Here is a 14,975-nt window from a genome sequence, read left to right on the forward strand (position 1 = left end):
TATCCAGGAAATGAGAATTAAAACCACAACGGTACCTAGCTTCACACACACAGAACAGCTAAAAAGCAAAAACTGATGATGCCAAACGTTGACAAGTCTGAGGAGCACCTGGAACCCCCTCGTCCCCCCCACACGGTGCTGCTGGCAGTAGAATAAAGTAATACAATCGCTTTGGAAGTTGTTCAGCAGTTTCTTATTAAGTTCAATGCACACCTAGCACCGGACAATTTCACTCCCAAATATGTACATAACTTGTGCACCAATGTTCACAGCAGTCTTGTCCATTACAGCCCCAAACTGGAAACAACCCAAATGTCCAGCAGCAAGTAAATGGGTGAATGAATGTGGTTTATTTGTACAACGGAATATTCCTGTGTCGTCAGCCCCCCCCCCACCCCCGCTTGATACACCTAACAATGTCAGAACTTGCAAAGACATCCCCTCCAGAGAGAAGGTGGACACAAAACCTGCGGTTCTGCCACAGGTGAAGCCAGTGCGGGAGGCTGCGGGGGGTGGGGGGGGGGCACGTCAGAGCAGAGGCTGCCTGGGACGGTGCTGACCCCAGGGCCAGGGGAGACCGTCCACGTCTCCTGGGTGCTTGCTACACAATACACACAACCGTCACAACTCGCTGAACCGTGCACTGGCTCCCCGAGTGTAAATCACACTTCAGTGAAAGAAGGGGGAACCGGCGACCCACTGGAAGAGATGGGACAGAGCCTGAGACACTGAGGGAGGCTGAGCCGAGTCCCAGAGGAGGCAGGGGACATGCGGTCTGAATGCCGCCGGGGGCACAAGGCTGCCAGCACAGGGCTCCACGCGGGGCAACACGCTGGGACTAGAAGAAAGCAACCCCGCTCAGTGGCGCTCCCCGGAGCCCGTGCTGGGCCAGAGCCTGGCGTCCACAGAAGGTCCGAGAATGCCGCGTCGGTGAACGAGCCCACGGCAAGTGGGGACGTGGTCCGGGAGGAGAGAAACGACACAAAGAGGGAAGCCGTGAAGCCCTTGACCCCCAAGCGTGTGGAAACCAGGGGCCAGGGGCAGGCCCTATGTAAGCGTCCTCTGCAGCTCCCCTCCCCCGCCCCCCCCCCCCCCCGCCGTCTCTACCCTCTACCAACTCCCCCCCCAAATTCCGCCACCGCTGCCACCACCTCCGGGGAGCCCTCTTCGACGCCGGCTTCGAGTCTAGCCAAGTCTGTTAGCTTTGCAGCCGGAAGTCCCTGGTGCCCCGAGCCCGCCGGACTTCTGAAGGTGCCCCGTGACCCTCCACACCCCAGGGGGGCAGGGGCAGCCCCGCGGACGCCTCACCTGGCCCACCTGCTCCTGCAGCCGGGCCCTCTGGCGCTCGAAGGCGGCCTCCCGCCCCTGCAGCCGCTCCTCCAGGCGCCCGCAGGCCTGCTGCACCGGCCCCAGCCGCTGCTCCGCCCGCGCCAGCCGCTCCAGGGCACCCGCCCGCTCCTGCTCCAGAGCCTTCTGCCGCTCCCGCAGCTGCTCCCGCTCCTGCTCCAGCTGCCGCGGGTGGGGACAGGGAGGGGTCCGCGTCCAGGCCCGTGCGCCACGCGCACCCTCAGTCCCGCGGGCCTGGCAGGCACCGCTGTGCCCCTGGGCCTCTCCCCCACACCCGCTCTCCGCGCAGGAATGGAGGAGTGGAGACGCGGGGTCGCCAGGGGGACCTGGGCTCAGCCACACGGCCAGCCCGGGCCCCTCGCCTCACCTGCAGGACCTGGTGGCCCAGGGCGCCTTTGTCCCGAGCCAGCCCCTCCGTCAGGGCAGCCATCTTGGCCAGGGAGTCCCTTTGCTCCACACCCTCCGACTTCAGCCGGGTCACCAGCAGCTCCAGGTCAGTGTTGCTGGACTCGGCCTAGGGCCGGGGGGGGGGGGGGGGGGGGGGGGGGGAGGGCGGCTGTCACCCCGACGACGTCAGAGCTGTCGGTGCTGGGGAGGGAGCGAGCCCCGCGTTGTGGAGGGAGACATGCGAGCCAAAGGTCTGGGTGGGGCAGGGTGGGGGGGTCTCTGAGACACACGATGGGCCCCTGGGTAGTCAGGCTGCATCCAGGAGAGGTGGCAGGGTGACCAAGGGAGAGGGCACAGAGAGGCGGGTGTGGCTAGGGGTCAGGGAGGGTAGGCCGGTGCCCACTGCCTGGAGGCCCAGGAGCCCCCCCACCCCCACCCCGGGTGTTTTTGGGAACTCTGGGGATGGACTGAGGGCGCAGGAGCGGGAGGAGACAAGTGAGTGGGGGGAGGTGGGCCCCAGCGGATGGTGGCAGAGGGCCAGGCATGGAAGTGTACCCGGGCCAGGGCTCTGTGCAGACCCTCCCTCTCGCTCTCCAGAACGTCCCTCTGCAGCCCGGCCGAGTTCAGCGCCTCCTGGGCGGACACCAGCTCCTTCTTGAGCCCTGAGACCTTCTCCTCCAGCTGCTCCAGGCGCCCTTGACTGAGGTCCGGAAACCAGAGGGCAGAGTGTGAGGTCACTTCAGGGCAAGATGGAGGGGGCACAATGGGCGGGGTGATGACCTGCAGCTCCCTCGCAGTCCAGGAGCCCCTGCAGGGCCAGGGGGTTCGTGGGTCCTGCTTCAGGGCTGGGGGTGTGGTGGTGTTCTTGGTCCATACCCTGACACCCAGGGTGAGGAGTGTGTGTGCGGGTGCACGCACGGCTCATGGCACCCATCTCTGCTGGACCCAGGGTGGTAGATCTGCCCCCGAGGGGTGGGGAGTGCGCCTGGGGCAGGACGTCGGGGCAGGTGTGTGGGTGTGGAGTGATGGCCCAGCCTGGAGGAGTCTGGGGAACACTTTGCCCCTGCTGCCCCATCAGGCACCCCCTCTCCTGTAGATGAGCCTGGGAAAGGGGTGGCCCTGTTGGTGGTGGGGGACACGGAGGCTGAGGGGCGTGATGCGCCCCCCCTCACCCGCCCCAGCCCGCCTGGTCCCCAGCTCCCCGCGGCCCCGCCCACCTGGTCTCTAGCTCCCCGCGGCCCCGCCCACCTGGTCTCTAGCTCCCCGCGGCCCCGCCCACCTGGTCCCCAGCTCCCCGCGGCCCCGCCCACCTGGTCCCCAGCTCCCCGAGACCCGCCCACCTAGTCTCCAGCTCCCCGCGGCCCCGCCCACCTGGTCTCCAGCTCCCCGCGGCCCCGCCCACCTGGTCTCCAGCTCCCCGCGGCCCCGCCCACCTGGTCTCCAGCTCCCCGCGGCCCCGCCCACCTGGTCTCCAGCTCCCCGCGGCCCCGCTCACCTGGTCTCCAGCTCCCCGCGGCCCCGCCCACCTGGTCCCCAGCTCCCCGCGGCCCCGCCCACCTAGTCCCCAGCTCCCCGCGGCCCCGCCCACCTAGTCTCCAGCTCCCCGAGGCCCCGCCCACCTGGTCTCCAGCTCCCGGCGGCCCCGCTCGCCCTGCTGCACCAGCTCTTCCTTTTGTTCTGCCCACAGCAGGAGGCTCCTGTGCAGCTCCGTGTTCTCGGCTTCCAGCCTCTGCTTCTCTGCGTCTGCACAGGCCGCCTTCCCTCTCATCTCCTCCACCGCCGTTTCCAGAGCCCTTTTCTCTCTGGGAGCAGGGGAGGCAGAGGTTGGGGCAGCCCCAGGACATGGGTCCAGGGAAGGGGAGCCGAGGGACCCTCACTGGGCGTAGTCAAGCCTTGGCCGGGTGCCAGGAGCACGGACAGGGCAAGGTGGGCACCTGACTCCGGGGGCCGCTCAGGGCAGCAGCCTGGGGAAGAGAGGTGGGGAGCGAGAGAGACCCAAGCGCCTCCAGCCCCAGCCAGCCTGCCATGCTGGGGTGGCCCCTGGTGGGCCTGTCCCCTCCTGGAGGTTGTGCGGGCCCGAAAGCAATCAGGGGTCTTGCTGCCTGGTACGTCCTGTGCTCAGCCCTCAGCCACCACGGTCCAAGCTCAGCTAGTCCTTGCAGAACTCAGCTGGAAGGAAGGGACCCCTCCTCTGCCTGGTATCTCCCCAAATTCCACATCGGCTGGTCCTGTTCACCTCGCCCTGACGGGGGCCCACGGCCCTTGAGATCTAGCACCTGTGCAAAGCTGTGCTCGCTGGCTGACCCATCCCTGAGCCCTCTCTGCTGCCACCCGTCATCCGGGAATCTGAATCTTAGCTGCTCCCCCTCGGGCCCTGGCCCCTGAAACTTCCATTTCCCGAGTGCCCCTTGGATCTGGCCCCTCCTCCTCCCTACACAGGGGGCCCCACCCTGGCCTGCCCACCTGTCCCCGGATGCTGCAGCTTGGCCCCCAGCAGCCAGACCAGCCCTTTCAAGCCATGGGTTTAGAAGGCTGTGCCCCTGCTAAATGCCCCCAGGGCCCCACAGCCCTCTGCTCCTTGGAGTGATGGCCCGCATCAACCTCACCCTGCTCGGGTGGTTCTGCTCTCCCCACCTCTGCTCCCGTCTGCCCCTGGGAAGGCGTCCACCCTCCAGGGAGCCCTCCACAGCCCCCTGTGGCGCCATGACCCCGCCAGGCCAGCTCCTCTGGTGGTCTTTCCCTGGGTGCCTCTGGAGGAAGGCTGGGGCTCTGTTTTCCTCAGACCTCCTGTCCCAGCACTGAGGGCAGTCAGGCTGCACAGAGAAGGGGCCTCCCCGGGGAGGTGTCCCACTCCCCCAGGGGTGAAGAGTGGAAGCAGCCTTACCTGCTCCCTGCCCTGCTCCTTTGGAAGCCCCCCAGCTCCTCCAGCCAGAGCCTGCTGGCCTCCCACAGCCCAGCTCACGCAGAGTGTGGATTTGGGAAGCCCCATTTAGCCCCTCACTCAGGACCATGAGGCCCCGAGGGATTCCTGTCCCACGCCTCCCCACTCCCACCGACCCCAGGGCAGTAAGACGTGCCCGGAAGCATCCAGAAAGCCTCGCAGCCGGCCGCACCATAGGCCACCGGATCCACGGGACACGCCAGGGGGGCCCTTAGGCCACCCCAACGATGCGGAGAGAAGGGGGTCAGGGATGTAGGGACCATTTCTGAAGGATGGGTGGGACCCCTGGCAGGAGTCCTGCGGGCCAGGGGGGGACGGGAGGTGGGAGAGCGCGTTGAAGTGGAGCCAGGCTGCACTTTGGGGGCAGCAGCACGGGCAGGGCGCGCGCTCAGCCTGGGCTTCGGGAAGCTGCGTCCTGGGCAGTGGCAGGGCCCAGACGGCCCCAGACGAGGGAAAGGGGACTCAGAGCAGGCCCAGGGCCGCGGGGACGAGGCCAGGCCAAGGGAGGTGGCCTTGCCAGGAGCAGCTTCTGTCCTGGGGATGGGACCCTCTTTGTGGCCTGTGGGCAGGCCTTATGGGGGAAGGCCCCCCAGGCTGGCACTGCCCGGCCCACCCTGCTCAGCCCTCCGGTCACCTTTGCAAGAGCTCGCTGGACGCCCTGCAGCGCCGTGCCTCGCGGCTCTGCGCCTCCAGCTCGCGCAGGAGGTCCTCGGGCTCCCGCACCTGCTCCTGCACCCGCTCCTGTAGGAGCCTCCTTGCGGCCCGCAGCTCCCGCTGGGCCTCCGACAGCTGCTCGCGGAGCCTGGCTGCCTCCGCCTGGGAGGACCCCAGCTGCAGGCGCAGCTCCTGCCCCGAGAAGGGGGTGCGGCGTGAGTCACTCTGGCCTGCGTAGGCCTTGACCACAGACTCCCCCGGAAAAGATGCGCTTAAGAGGGGGACCCCCTCCCTGGGACTGTAGGGCTTGGGGGCAGGCCACGCGGAGACCCTTCCTCTCAAAGACCCCCGGCTCCCGTCTGGGGCACCCAGGTCCCCCTTCCTGTGGCCCCAGGGCGAGCCACCAGCAGGCCCTGTAATGGCACTTCCGGCCTGGGTTTCAAAGCTGCGCCTGGTGGAAACCAGGCCACTGCTTCGCCTCCGGGGCCCCTGTGGACTGAGGCCGCCCACCTGCTCCAGCAGCCGCCACCTCTCGATAGCCGCGTGCACAGCCTGCAGTGCGGGGTGCAGGGCGTCCAGGGCGTGGGCCCGCAGTGGGGACACCCCGCGGTGGGGGGACGCAGAGCTCCCGGGCCTCCGCAATTGGCCCTGTGCCTCCTGAGCTTCGGGACCGCCGCTGCACGCCCGCTCCGGGCACCCTGCGTCTTCCTGGGCCACCTTCAGGGTTCAGAGAGGAAGGGACGGAGGGGAGAGAGCTCAGGGCTGTGGCCACATGGGGACCTTCCAGATCGCGACGTCAGGGCTCAGCTGGGACCATCGGGATCCTACAGTTCATGCTCTGCTTTACCGCGGGAAGGACCAAGATGGGCCAGCACCTCTGTGATGCTCTTCAAGACACGCTGTAGGGCTTCAACTTGGTCCTCCAAAGCGTCCGCTGCCCGCTGGCCTCCGCTGTGCCGGGACTCCTGCGGCCGGAGCAGACTCCTCAGTGGGGCCGGCAGGTGGACCCCCGCCCTGCACCTGCCTCTTCTCAGCCCCACGCACCAGTTTCTGGACATCCATTTTGAGGGAAGAGATGGTTCTCTCCTTCTTCGAGTTTTGTTCTGTGAGCTTCTCCACCAGCAGCGTCTGCTCAGAGAGTCTGGAGAAAAGTCGGGCGTTGGGGGAGGGGTTGTCAGAGCAGAGAACAAAGCCCAGAGCATACGTGGGCCCCGAAGATGTCCAGGCGGTGTCCAGATCCCTCCTGTGCTGTGGCCGCCTCTGTCTGAGTGGGCCTTAGTCCCTTGTCTGATCAGACGCTTCTCTTCTGCTCTAGAGCCTTCGGTGGCCCCCACTGTCTCCGGAGCCAAGCGCAGAATGAGAGTTCGGCATTCAAGAGCCTCACCCTGACCCTGACTCTGCCCTCCAGCTTCATGGCCAGTGGCTTCCTGAGGCCTTGCCCTGTCCATAGGGGACAACAGATGCAAGCAGCCACTTCTGGGCCCTTGGCCCAGCGGCTTCCTCTGCCTGGATCACGTCCAGTGCTGTAAGTCTAACAGCAGGTGATGTTACTGTCCCTTCCTGCCCGGGAGCCACCTTCTTCTCAAAGACCTGGGTCTCCCCTCTGTGGCCCCTGGGTCTCCCCTCTGTGGGCCCCGGCTCTCCTTTCCTGTGGCCCTGGGGTCTCCCTTCCTGTGGCCCGTGGCTCTCACTTCCTGTGGCCCCGGGGTCTCCCTGTGGCCCCTGGCTCTCACTTCCTGTGGCCCCTGGCTCTCACTTCCTTGGCCCCGGGGTCTCCCTTCCTGTGGCCCCGGGGTCTCCCTTCCTGTAGTCCTGGGGTGTTCCACTCAGGCCCGGCAGAGCTGCCCCTGCAGGCTGAGCTGGGCCATCTGGCATCCCCGGGCCCTGCAATCACGCTCCTTTGGGGCTAGTTAGGGTTCGTTTCACTCAACTCACCCCCTGAGGGCGGGACAGCTTTCTTCCCCTCAGCCTGGCAGGTGTTTGTGGCCAAGGGAGCCCCAGACCCCTCGGTTCTGTGGAACTGTGCCCTGGGGCCGATAGGTGAGGCCTCCCCAGGGAGCTGTCCCCCCATTTCCTGCTGAAGCTGCTCTCAAGAGATTTCTGAGCTGCACACATGTGTTCTGTGTCCAGAACCTTCTGTGCTTACTCACAGACTCCACCTCCACCTGCCTCGGCTTCTTAAATAGTCTGTCTCAAAGCAGGCGTCCCCCCTTTGCAGGAAGGTGCTCTTAGGCCTAAAAGTTTCCCTTCTGGGAACGGCAGAGACATGCCCGCTGCAGTGTTCACGGAAGCCCTCGGATGTCGGGAGCTGTACCTTGGCCTCGGGGGGGTGGGTTAGGGTCGCGTGAGCCCAGTGACCTGGGGACCGTCCCTGGGCTGCCAGCAGGGTGGGAGAAGCAGGATGCTGGGTGCAGATCAGGAGGCAAAGCTGTGCACGGGCCACGGGCCTGAGTCTCAGAACCGGCAGCCGCCCGGGAGACAGGACAGGGCGGGGTGGCCCTTCCCCCGCCTCCGTCCACCCTCGGGCCCCCAGCACCCACCTGGCCTGGAGCGCCACCTTCTCTGCGTCCCAGCGGCCCTGCAGCTGCAGCGTCTCCCGCACCTGGTCCCGCAGCCGCTGCTCCAGGGCGCCCGCCGCACTGCTGGCCGCCAGCCGCAGCCTGGAGCCCAGGGCCAGGCAGGCCGTTTGCAGGCGCCCGGCTGTCCTGGCCATCTCCGCGCGCATGTCGGTGAGAGCCCTGGGAGACCAGAGCAGCACCCCCTGCTGAGCCTCGGGACCGTCCGGGGGAGGGAGGGCAGGATCCGGTCACATCGGCCCGCCCTCTACCATGGCAGCCCCCTCCCCGGCCATCCTCAGGAGAAGCCCCCACCGCCAGGTGTGCACTGTCCCCTCGTCACAGCCAGGGAGGGCGAGCAGGGGCCGGGCCAGGCCAGACCGGGCGGGCTGTCTGCCTCCATCAGGACGCCGGCCCTCTGACCCTCAGCCTCCCCCTGTGCGAATGGGGGTGCTGACTTGTACCTCGAGGCTCCCAGGTCAGACCTGTGTGAGGTGCCGGAGGGATCCCAGGGCCCCTGAAGCTCCCCCCTCTGCGGCGGCCCCCAGCTGGCCTGCCCCGCTGTCCTCTCTCCCCTGCACCCTTGTCCATCTTGGTCTGTCCATTCTTGCTTCTCCCCCCGCCACCCGCCCCTCCTGCCTGTTCACCGCACCTGTGGGGCCAGTGCGAGGTCCAGATAGGTCCGGACGCCCCATCTCCCCCACCGCCCGGTGGACCCTATGGCGTTACCTCTCTGCGGTTGTGCGCAGCTCGGCCAGCTGTACGCGGAGTGCGGTGACCTGTCTCCACAGGAGGAGGAAGTCCTGGGACTCCCCCGAGCGTGTGCGCCGGATCTGCGAGCAAGAGGCCTGAGTCTGCTCAGGCGTGCGAGGCGAGTGCAGCCTGCAACCCCACCGGCCTCTCCACACCGCCTCTCCCGGATCCTCTGTGGGGAGCACACCCATGTCACCTGTGGCTCTGCAGCCCCCTTTCCCAGGGGCTCGTCTTCCCAAAAGGTGCAGATCCCCTGCTCCAGGGGGCAGTGCTCACTCCCCCACCTCGCGGACCTGGGGAGGGGGCCGCATCCAGCTCCTGCCCCGACCTGGGACTCACCCAGCCTGGTCTCCCCGCCGGGGTGGGAGGTACTTGGCGACCCTCAGCAGCCACCCCACTCCCAGCATGAGGTGGGGGGGCGGGGAGGCCAGGTTTCCCCCCTTCCTCCAGCACCAGGACAGCAGCTGTCCCTCTCGGGGGTCCCCAACACGTCCAGGGACACAGAAGCCTCTACCACTCAGAGCGCATGGCGAGACAGTGGGGAAGCCGCCCGCTAAGACGGGGCAGAGTGAATGGGGAGTAATGGCGGGGCAGGAGGCTACAGCAGGACTGCGGGGGGGCGGGGGAAGAGGGGAGAGTGGAAGCGGGAACCGGGCAGAGCCATGTGTGACCAGTGGCACCAACCAGCCTTTCAGAGAACTGAGCTGAAGCCCCGGCGTCCTGAGTCTCCATGCCACCTTCCCTGTCCCTGGTCCCTGGGCTGCGTCCTGAGTGCTGACTTCCGGGACCCCCACAGGGCTCACCGCATGCCCAGTGCTTTCCCACACTCCTCTGTCCCCTGCCTGTCACAGCGCAGCCTGGCTGCTTCCTGACACAGAGTGACCTCACCTTTCCCAGCTCTCAAGACCCACACACTCTCCAACCTTCACAGAGCCTCTGCTGCAACCCCTGTCCTGACCCCACATCTGAGGTCCCCCCCACCCAAGCCCTGTATGCCTTCTGTAGGGAAAGCCCCTTCGTGCCCGGGGCCGGGGTCCTCTGTGCACTCGCACTGCACTTCCCAAACCCCATTGTGATCAGCAAAGAGCAGGGATCAGACATGCCTTGCAGTACTGGATGCCTGGACGGGCCTGTCCAATAACAGCGATTAGCTACATTAGATTCCAGGCTTCACAGCTCCCTGAGTGCAGGCTGGGCTGGCCCTCGTGGTAGGGAGCACTCGGGCAGGGACCCCTGACCCACACGCTAGGGAGCACAGAGGCCAGAAACCGGCGAGGTCAGGAACTTGAGAGGAACATCGGCAGCCAGCCTCTTGCCAAACTGAGCAGCTTGAACGTGCCTCCTTGACCACAGGGGCTCGGGATGCAGAGGAAAGCGTGGGGCCCATCCAGAGGTGGAGTCTGCCCACACTCGTGAGTGAGATCTCTCTGGAGGGTGTGCCAGAGCTGACTGAGCAGGACACACAGGTGCACACGTCCGCACTCACACGTGCTCACAGCCCTGCCCACAGGGCACTGTGAGAAGGCACAGGGGACACAGAATGCTTGTGTCCCCTGAAAGTCCTATGCGGAAACCTAATCCCCGGTGGGACTGTATTTGGAGGTGGGGCTTTTGGGGTCCATCCTCATGATGGAGTTAGTGCCCTTACAAAAGGGCCCCAGAGCGCTCCCTCGCCCCCTCCACCGTGTGTGGTTACGGGGAGAAGGTGCTATCTCCGACCCGGGGAGCATCACACACTGAACCGTCTCCCACCTTGATCGTGGCCTTCCTGCTTCCAGAACCGTGAGAGATAAACGTTAGCGTAACATAGCACCCCTCTCCAACCCCCGGTCTGTGGTGTTCTGTGACAGCAGCCTGAATGGTAAGACAGGAAGGAAAAAAATCTCCCCTCTGGATTTGGAGCCACACATCAGCCTTTATGCCACCTGGATTCACATAACCTGGGCGGTTTAAAAAAAAAAAACTCAGGTTGAAAATTTGCTTCAATTCTAACAGGTCCAAAGACTGTTAGAGCCCCGGGTACTTGTCAGAAGTGAACGGAAATCCTTTCTGGAAGATGCCACATCCACTCTAGGTTTCGAAGAACTTTCACAAAGTTGCAAGAAAAATAAGCAGCTTTTGGTTTAAGAAATTTTTTTTTAGATCACCAAAGACACAAGGAAACAGCACTAACCTTAAAGAACTTGTACGTCAGAACATCAGGCACAGCTTGGAACATAACTATTTAATTTGCATCAGCAAGGAAACCAGGAGCTTGACCATGAGTTAGGTGTAAGATATTTGGAAAAGAATCAACCAGAATCCTTAAAGATGAAAAACACAGTATTTGGGATTTAAGCAAAGCAGGCAGGTTTAACAGAAATTGGACGCCGAAGACAAAATTACTGACCAAGTAGGTATATTTGAAGAAATTATCTAGAATATAAGCCAGGGTGACACAAAGAAAGCAGACACGAAGGTTCAGATGGCTGTGGGCGGAGCCACCAAGTCGGGGAGGAGAGAGCGTGAGCACAGGCAGGGCTCAGAGGAGGAAGCGCTACTTTCCAAAAATAACAGAAGACACAGAACCCTGGTGAATCCGAGGCAGGATAAACAAACAGAAAGCTGCACATAGACACACGCTAGTAAAAACTGCAGAGCAGCAAAGTCAAAGCGGGATCTTCCAGCAGCCAGGGGAGAGGACAGATCGCCTGTGCGAGGAGTCCAACGGAGTCACAGGCGCCTGGAGCTGAGCGCTGGGCGGCAAAGGGTCTTTAAAGCACTGGCAGAAAACACCCGCTGACCAGCGGGACGTCCTTTCAAGGACGAGGAGGAGGGGGAGATAAAGACCCTCGACAAACCCAACTTGAGACCCAGGGGCCTTGTTTCCACTCAGCGGTCACAAGCCGGCAGTGAGAGGAGGAGGGGCTGCCTCGAACACGCCCCCTGCCTCACGGGGGGTGGGGGGGGTGGGGGGGGTGGGGGGGGGTGGGGGGGGGGGTGGGGGGTGGGGGGGTGAGGGGTGGGGGGGTGGGGTCCTGCCATTAGCTCCTCCCTGTGATGTGATGATGGACGTGGCCCTCTGAGTGACACACACCCTTGGTTACGCCTGGGGTGGCCTGCCTGGCGCCCTCCCCTTCTGTGCAGCAGGGGGCACCCCCAGCCTCTGATGGCAACAGCAGCCACAGAGGGCTGGGCACAGGGGCCCCCCACCTGCTCCCTGGTGGGAGGTGCAGTGACCGGGGGGCTTGCGGAGGGATGTCTGTGTAGGGTCGGCCTGAGGCCCAGGCCCGCAGGGGCCATCTCGGCCTCCTTTCCCTGGAGGAGGCCGTTTTCCAGGCAGCGTCTGGGAGGAATCCTGCCAGGGGTGCCTGCCTGCAGAGGACAGGGGGAAGGCCGTGGGGACACCGGTGCCCCTTTAGGGATGGCTGCAGCTACAGAGGCCTGCCTTGCCCCCGGCCATGCCCCTTTCCAGGGCCCGGGTCCAGTGACACATCAGTGCACGAAGGCCTCTTTTCACTCAGTGCTCACCAGCCTATTGTGGGGAGACCTGGGGGGGGCATCATCTGTGTCAGGCATCTGCCCCGGCTCCCGCCAGGGGTCTTGCCATTGGTGACCACCGGCTGAGGCTGTGCCTGGAGCACTGTGCCCTGAGCCCCCGGAAGGACTTAGGGATTCAGAAAACTGACAGGGGGCAAGGTCACAGCAGGGGGCCCTGCTGGCCCTGGCCACGGGCTGGGAGCAATGGTGTGGCCCCCGCCCTTGCAGTCCGGACACGGCAAGGAGTCGGGCCCCCGGAGACCACCTCTCTCAAAAATGGGGCAGGACGTGTCCCTGTGACCTTGTTCTACTTTCCAAGTCTGTTCTTGGGGTCCTGCTCGCCTTTTCTCAAGGAAGGGTCTCCTTACCCTAGCGTCCCCCACAAAGTAGACTGCAGGGGCCCAGCCGAAGGCCGAACAGGGTGTGGCAGGAGGTCGGCGGCCTTGCCCCCGGGGGAGGGGTGGGAGGGGAACCACAGTGGGAGCCAATTCACCCTGTCCTGGTCCCCACTGCCTACCCCCTACCGCCAGCCAAAGCACCAGATCAGGTGTCCCCTGCCGACGGGCAGAAGCGGGCAAAGCACCTGTGTCTCTGCCCGGCGTCGCGCCTCCCTCAGCTCCAGCTGGCTCCGAAGATGGAGTACGCCGTCCGTCGTCCTGGCCAGCTCCTTGGCCAGCCTGTCGTTGGCCTTCTTCATGTGCCCCAGCTGTTCCCGCAGAAGGGTGTTCACCTGGGAGAGCCCCGTGCTCCTGGACGGGCAGACACCACAGCAGCTCGGCCACGGCCCGGGGCTTCTAGAAAGGCTCCCTGAGGCCCAGCCGACCCAGCTCAGGCCCGAAGGCCGCAACCGCTCCTGAGCGGCACTGGCCACCTGCAGTGAGTCCCCGATGGCTCCCCGAACTGGGGCCAATTTCTGAGTGCCACCCTGGCCCCCTCCTCCTTCTCTGGGATGCCTGCTCTCCCTCCCCCGCAACACGCGGACTCTCCTGGCCACGTCCACAAGCGTACCACCTCGGCCGCCTCCGTCCCTCGTGCCGAGGGGAGCCCTCAGACAGACTGCTCAGAGGGGCAGCGCTGGGAGCTGAGGGACGGGCCTGGGGGGAAGGGGCAGGGCAATGCAGAGAGGGGGGTCAGGCACGCCCCCCCCATCCCCTGAAGGCGGCAGCCCCCCTGTTACCCTGGAGGCCTTTCTCCACGAAAGCAGCCGAGCTGGGTGGAGCCAGTATCCAAGAGCCAGCCCTCCCAGCCAGGCTTCGGGCCACAGAAAAGACCTTCTCTGTTCCTCTTTGCAACTCAGGCATCACCCTCCTCCTGGGTTATTACCTCCCACCTCCGCCCCCGTCCCTCCCCCCCAACCCCCCCCCCCCGAGCTGTTTTTGGAAAACTGGTTTTCCAAATGCTTCCCAGCACTTTCCTTCTTTTTCCAGAGTCCCCGAGGACAAAGCAAGTAACGGAAAGTAGTCCACACGTGTCCTAACCTCCCCCAGGTCTGGAGACGCAGCCGTGCTCAGGGGCTCAGCCCCACTGGCTGCCCTCCCTGCGGTGTGCAGACAGGTTCTCCCTTTCCGGGGATGGTGTCCTGGAGCCTGGGGGTTCGGGGGCCACCTCTGGAGGGCTGAGGTTACCCCTGGGGGTGCCGGGCCATGACCCATGCTTGCCGACAGTGGGCGGATGAGCCCCTGACCATGACGTCAGAGTGGCTTGGCACCTAAGGGGCCTGGGAGTCAGGGCCAGAGGGTGAAGAAGGGTGGGGTTGAGGGCAGCACGCCCAGGGACCCCGGACTGGCTGTGCCAACCACGGGCCACAGTCAGCTCAGGGGAGCCGCCAGAGTGGCAGCCTCGGCAGGCGTCGGGGCCGGGAGGAGGCAGACGTGGGGGAGCAGGGCCGGGGGGACCCTCAGACCTGGGGGGCGCGCACCCCACGCCCGAGGCCCACAGCAGGCCGGCCCTCTGCCCACCCTGCCCTGTCCACCCAAGCCTGTGGCCACCTCCCACGGGCAAATTTGACCTGGAGTCACTCTGGGGAGAGACTGGCCAACAGCCCCAAGGCACAGCGGGGTCTGCCGCCTCTGGGGGTGATGGCCGAGTTCCCTGTGGCCCCGGCTGCCGCATCCACCCAGCTCACCTCTGCTCAGCGGCCTCCAAACGGCCCAGGGCCTCCTCCAGGTCCGCGCTGTGCTCCAGCTCCGACCTCCGCAGCCGAGCCTCGGTGGTCTCCAGACGGGCCTGTAGCTGGAGAGCGACTGTGACCCACCTCGCAAGCAGGCAGGGCGGCTGTGGCACCGAGCCCTCCCACAGGTGGCAGAGAGGGCTCCCCTCAGGCCCCAGCGGGGTTGGGGTCCAGGTACGGCTGGGTCTGCTGAAGCTCAGGCCCCCCCCCCCCCCAAAGTGGGTCCGATGGGCGGGCGTTCACACCTGACCACGTGCCCAGGGCCCGTGGCTGGCTGAGGAGGGGGCCTCGGGGCCCGGTTCATAAAGGGCAGGCAGCATGGCTGAATTGCAGAGCAGGCCTGGGGTCACCCCCCTAAGAGAGAGTGCGTGTGGGGTCCCGCCCCTCCAGCCGTGCCCACCGCCTGTGCTGGAATGTGTTCCCAGTGCCTCCTCCGGCACGTGGCAGGGACCACGCCCACCCTGAGCGGCCTGGTGGGGAGGGGAGTCCTCTAAGCTGGACCAGGCCTGCCCAGAGTCTGCATCCTTCTTGGCTCCCCGCTGGAGCCCGAGCACACGGGGACCCTAGAGCTCCAAGGGGAACAGGAGGTGCCGGGGGCTGCCCCTGGATGTGCTGACCCAGAGCACACTGGGGGTGTCCGGGGAGGGGC

General features: G+C 65.3%; 1 protein-coding gene across 2 annotated transcripts in view; it reads right to left on the reverse strand.

Annotated features, from left to right (window-relative positions):
- Window positions 1-14,975, reverse strand: part of LOC131494413 (ciliary rootlet coiled-coil protein 2-like) — a 58,092-nt gene that overhangs the window by 27,498 nt on the left and 15,619 nt on the right. Inside the window, exons 4-15 of one of the 2 annotated variants that reach the window (XM_058698788.1) lie at window positions 14,282-14,388; window positions 12,740-12,905; window positions 8,614-8,717; window positions 7,870-8,067; window positions 6,374-6,470; window positions 6,205-6,294; window positions 5,840-6,046; window positions 5,310-5,521; window positions 3,354-3,536; window positions 2,290-2,434; window positions 1,715-1,861; window positions 1,309-1,509 (exon numbers count right to left, since the gene is read on the reverse strand). In XM_058698788.1, the coding sequence (XP_058554771.1) occupies window positions 1,309-1,509; window positions 1,715-1,861; window positions 2,290-2,434; window positions 3,354-3,536; window positions 5,310-5,521; window positions 5,840-6,046; window positions 6,205-6,294; window positions 6,374-6,470; window positions 7,870-8,067; window positions 8,614-8,717; window positions 12,740-12,905; window positions 14,282-14,388 (1,857 nt within the window). Of the gene's footprint in view, window positions 1-1,308; window positions 1,510-1,714; window positions 1,862-2,289; window positions 2,435-3,353; window positions 3,537-5,309; window positions 6,047-6,204; window positions 6,295-6,373; window positions 6,471-7,869; window positions 8,068-8,613; window positions 8,718-12,739; window positions 12,906-14,281; window positions 14,389-14,975 lie in introns of both variants that reach the window. The other variant, XM_058698777.1, reaches the window with a different exon arrangement.

Source organism: Neofelis nebulosa, chromosome 2 (genome assembly GCF_028018385.1).
Source record: "Neofelis nebulosa isolate mNeoNeb1 chromosome 2, mNeoNeb1.pri, whole genome shotgun sequence".
NCBI classification, from domain to species: domain Eukaryota; kingdom Metazoa; phylum Chordata; class Mammalia; order Carnivora; family Felidae; genus Neofelis; species Neofelis nebulosa.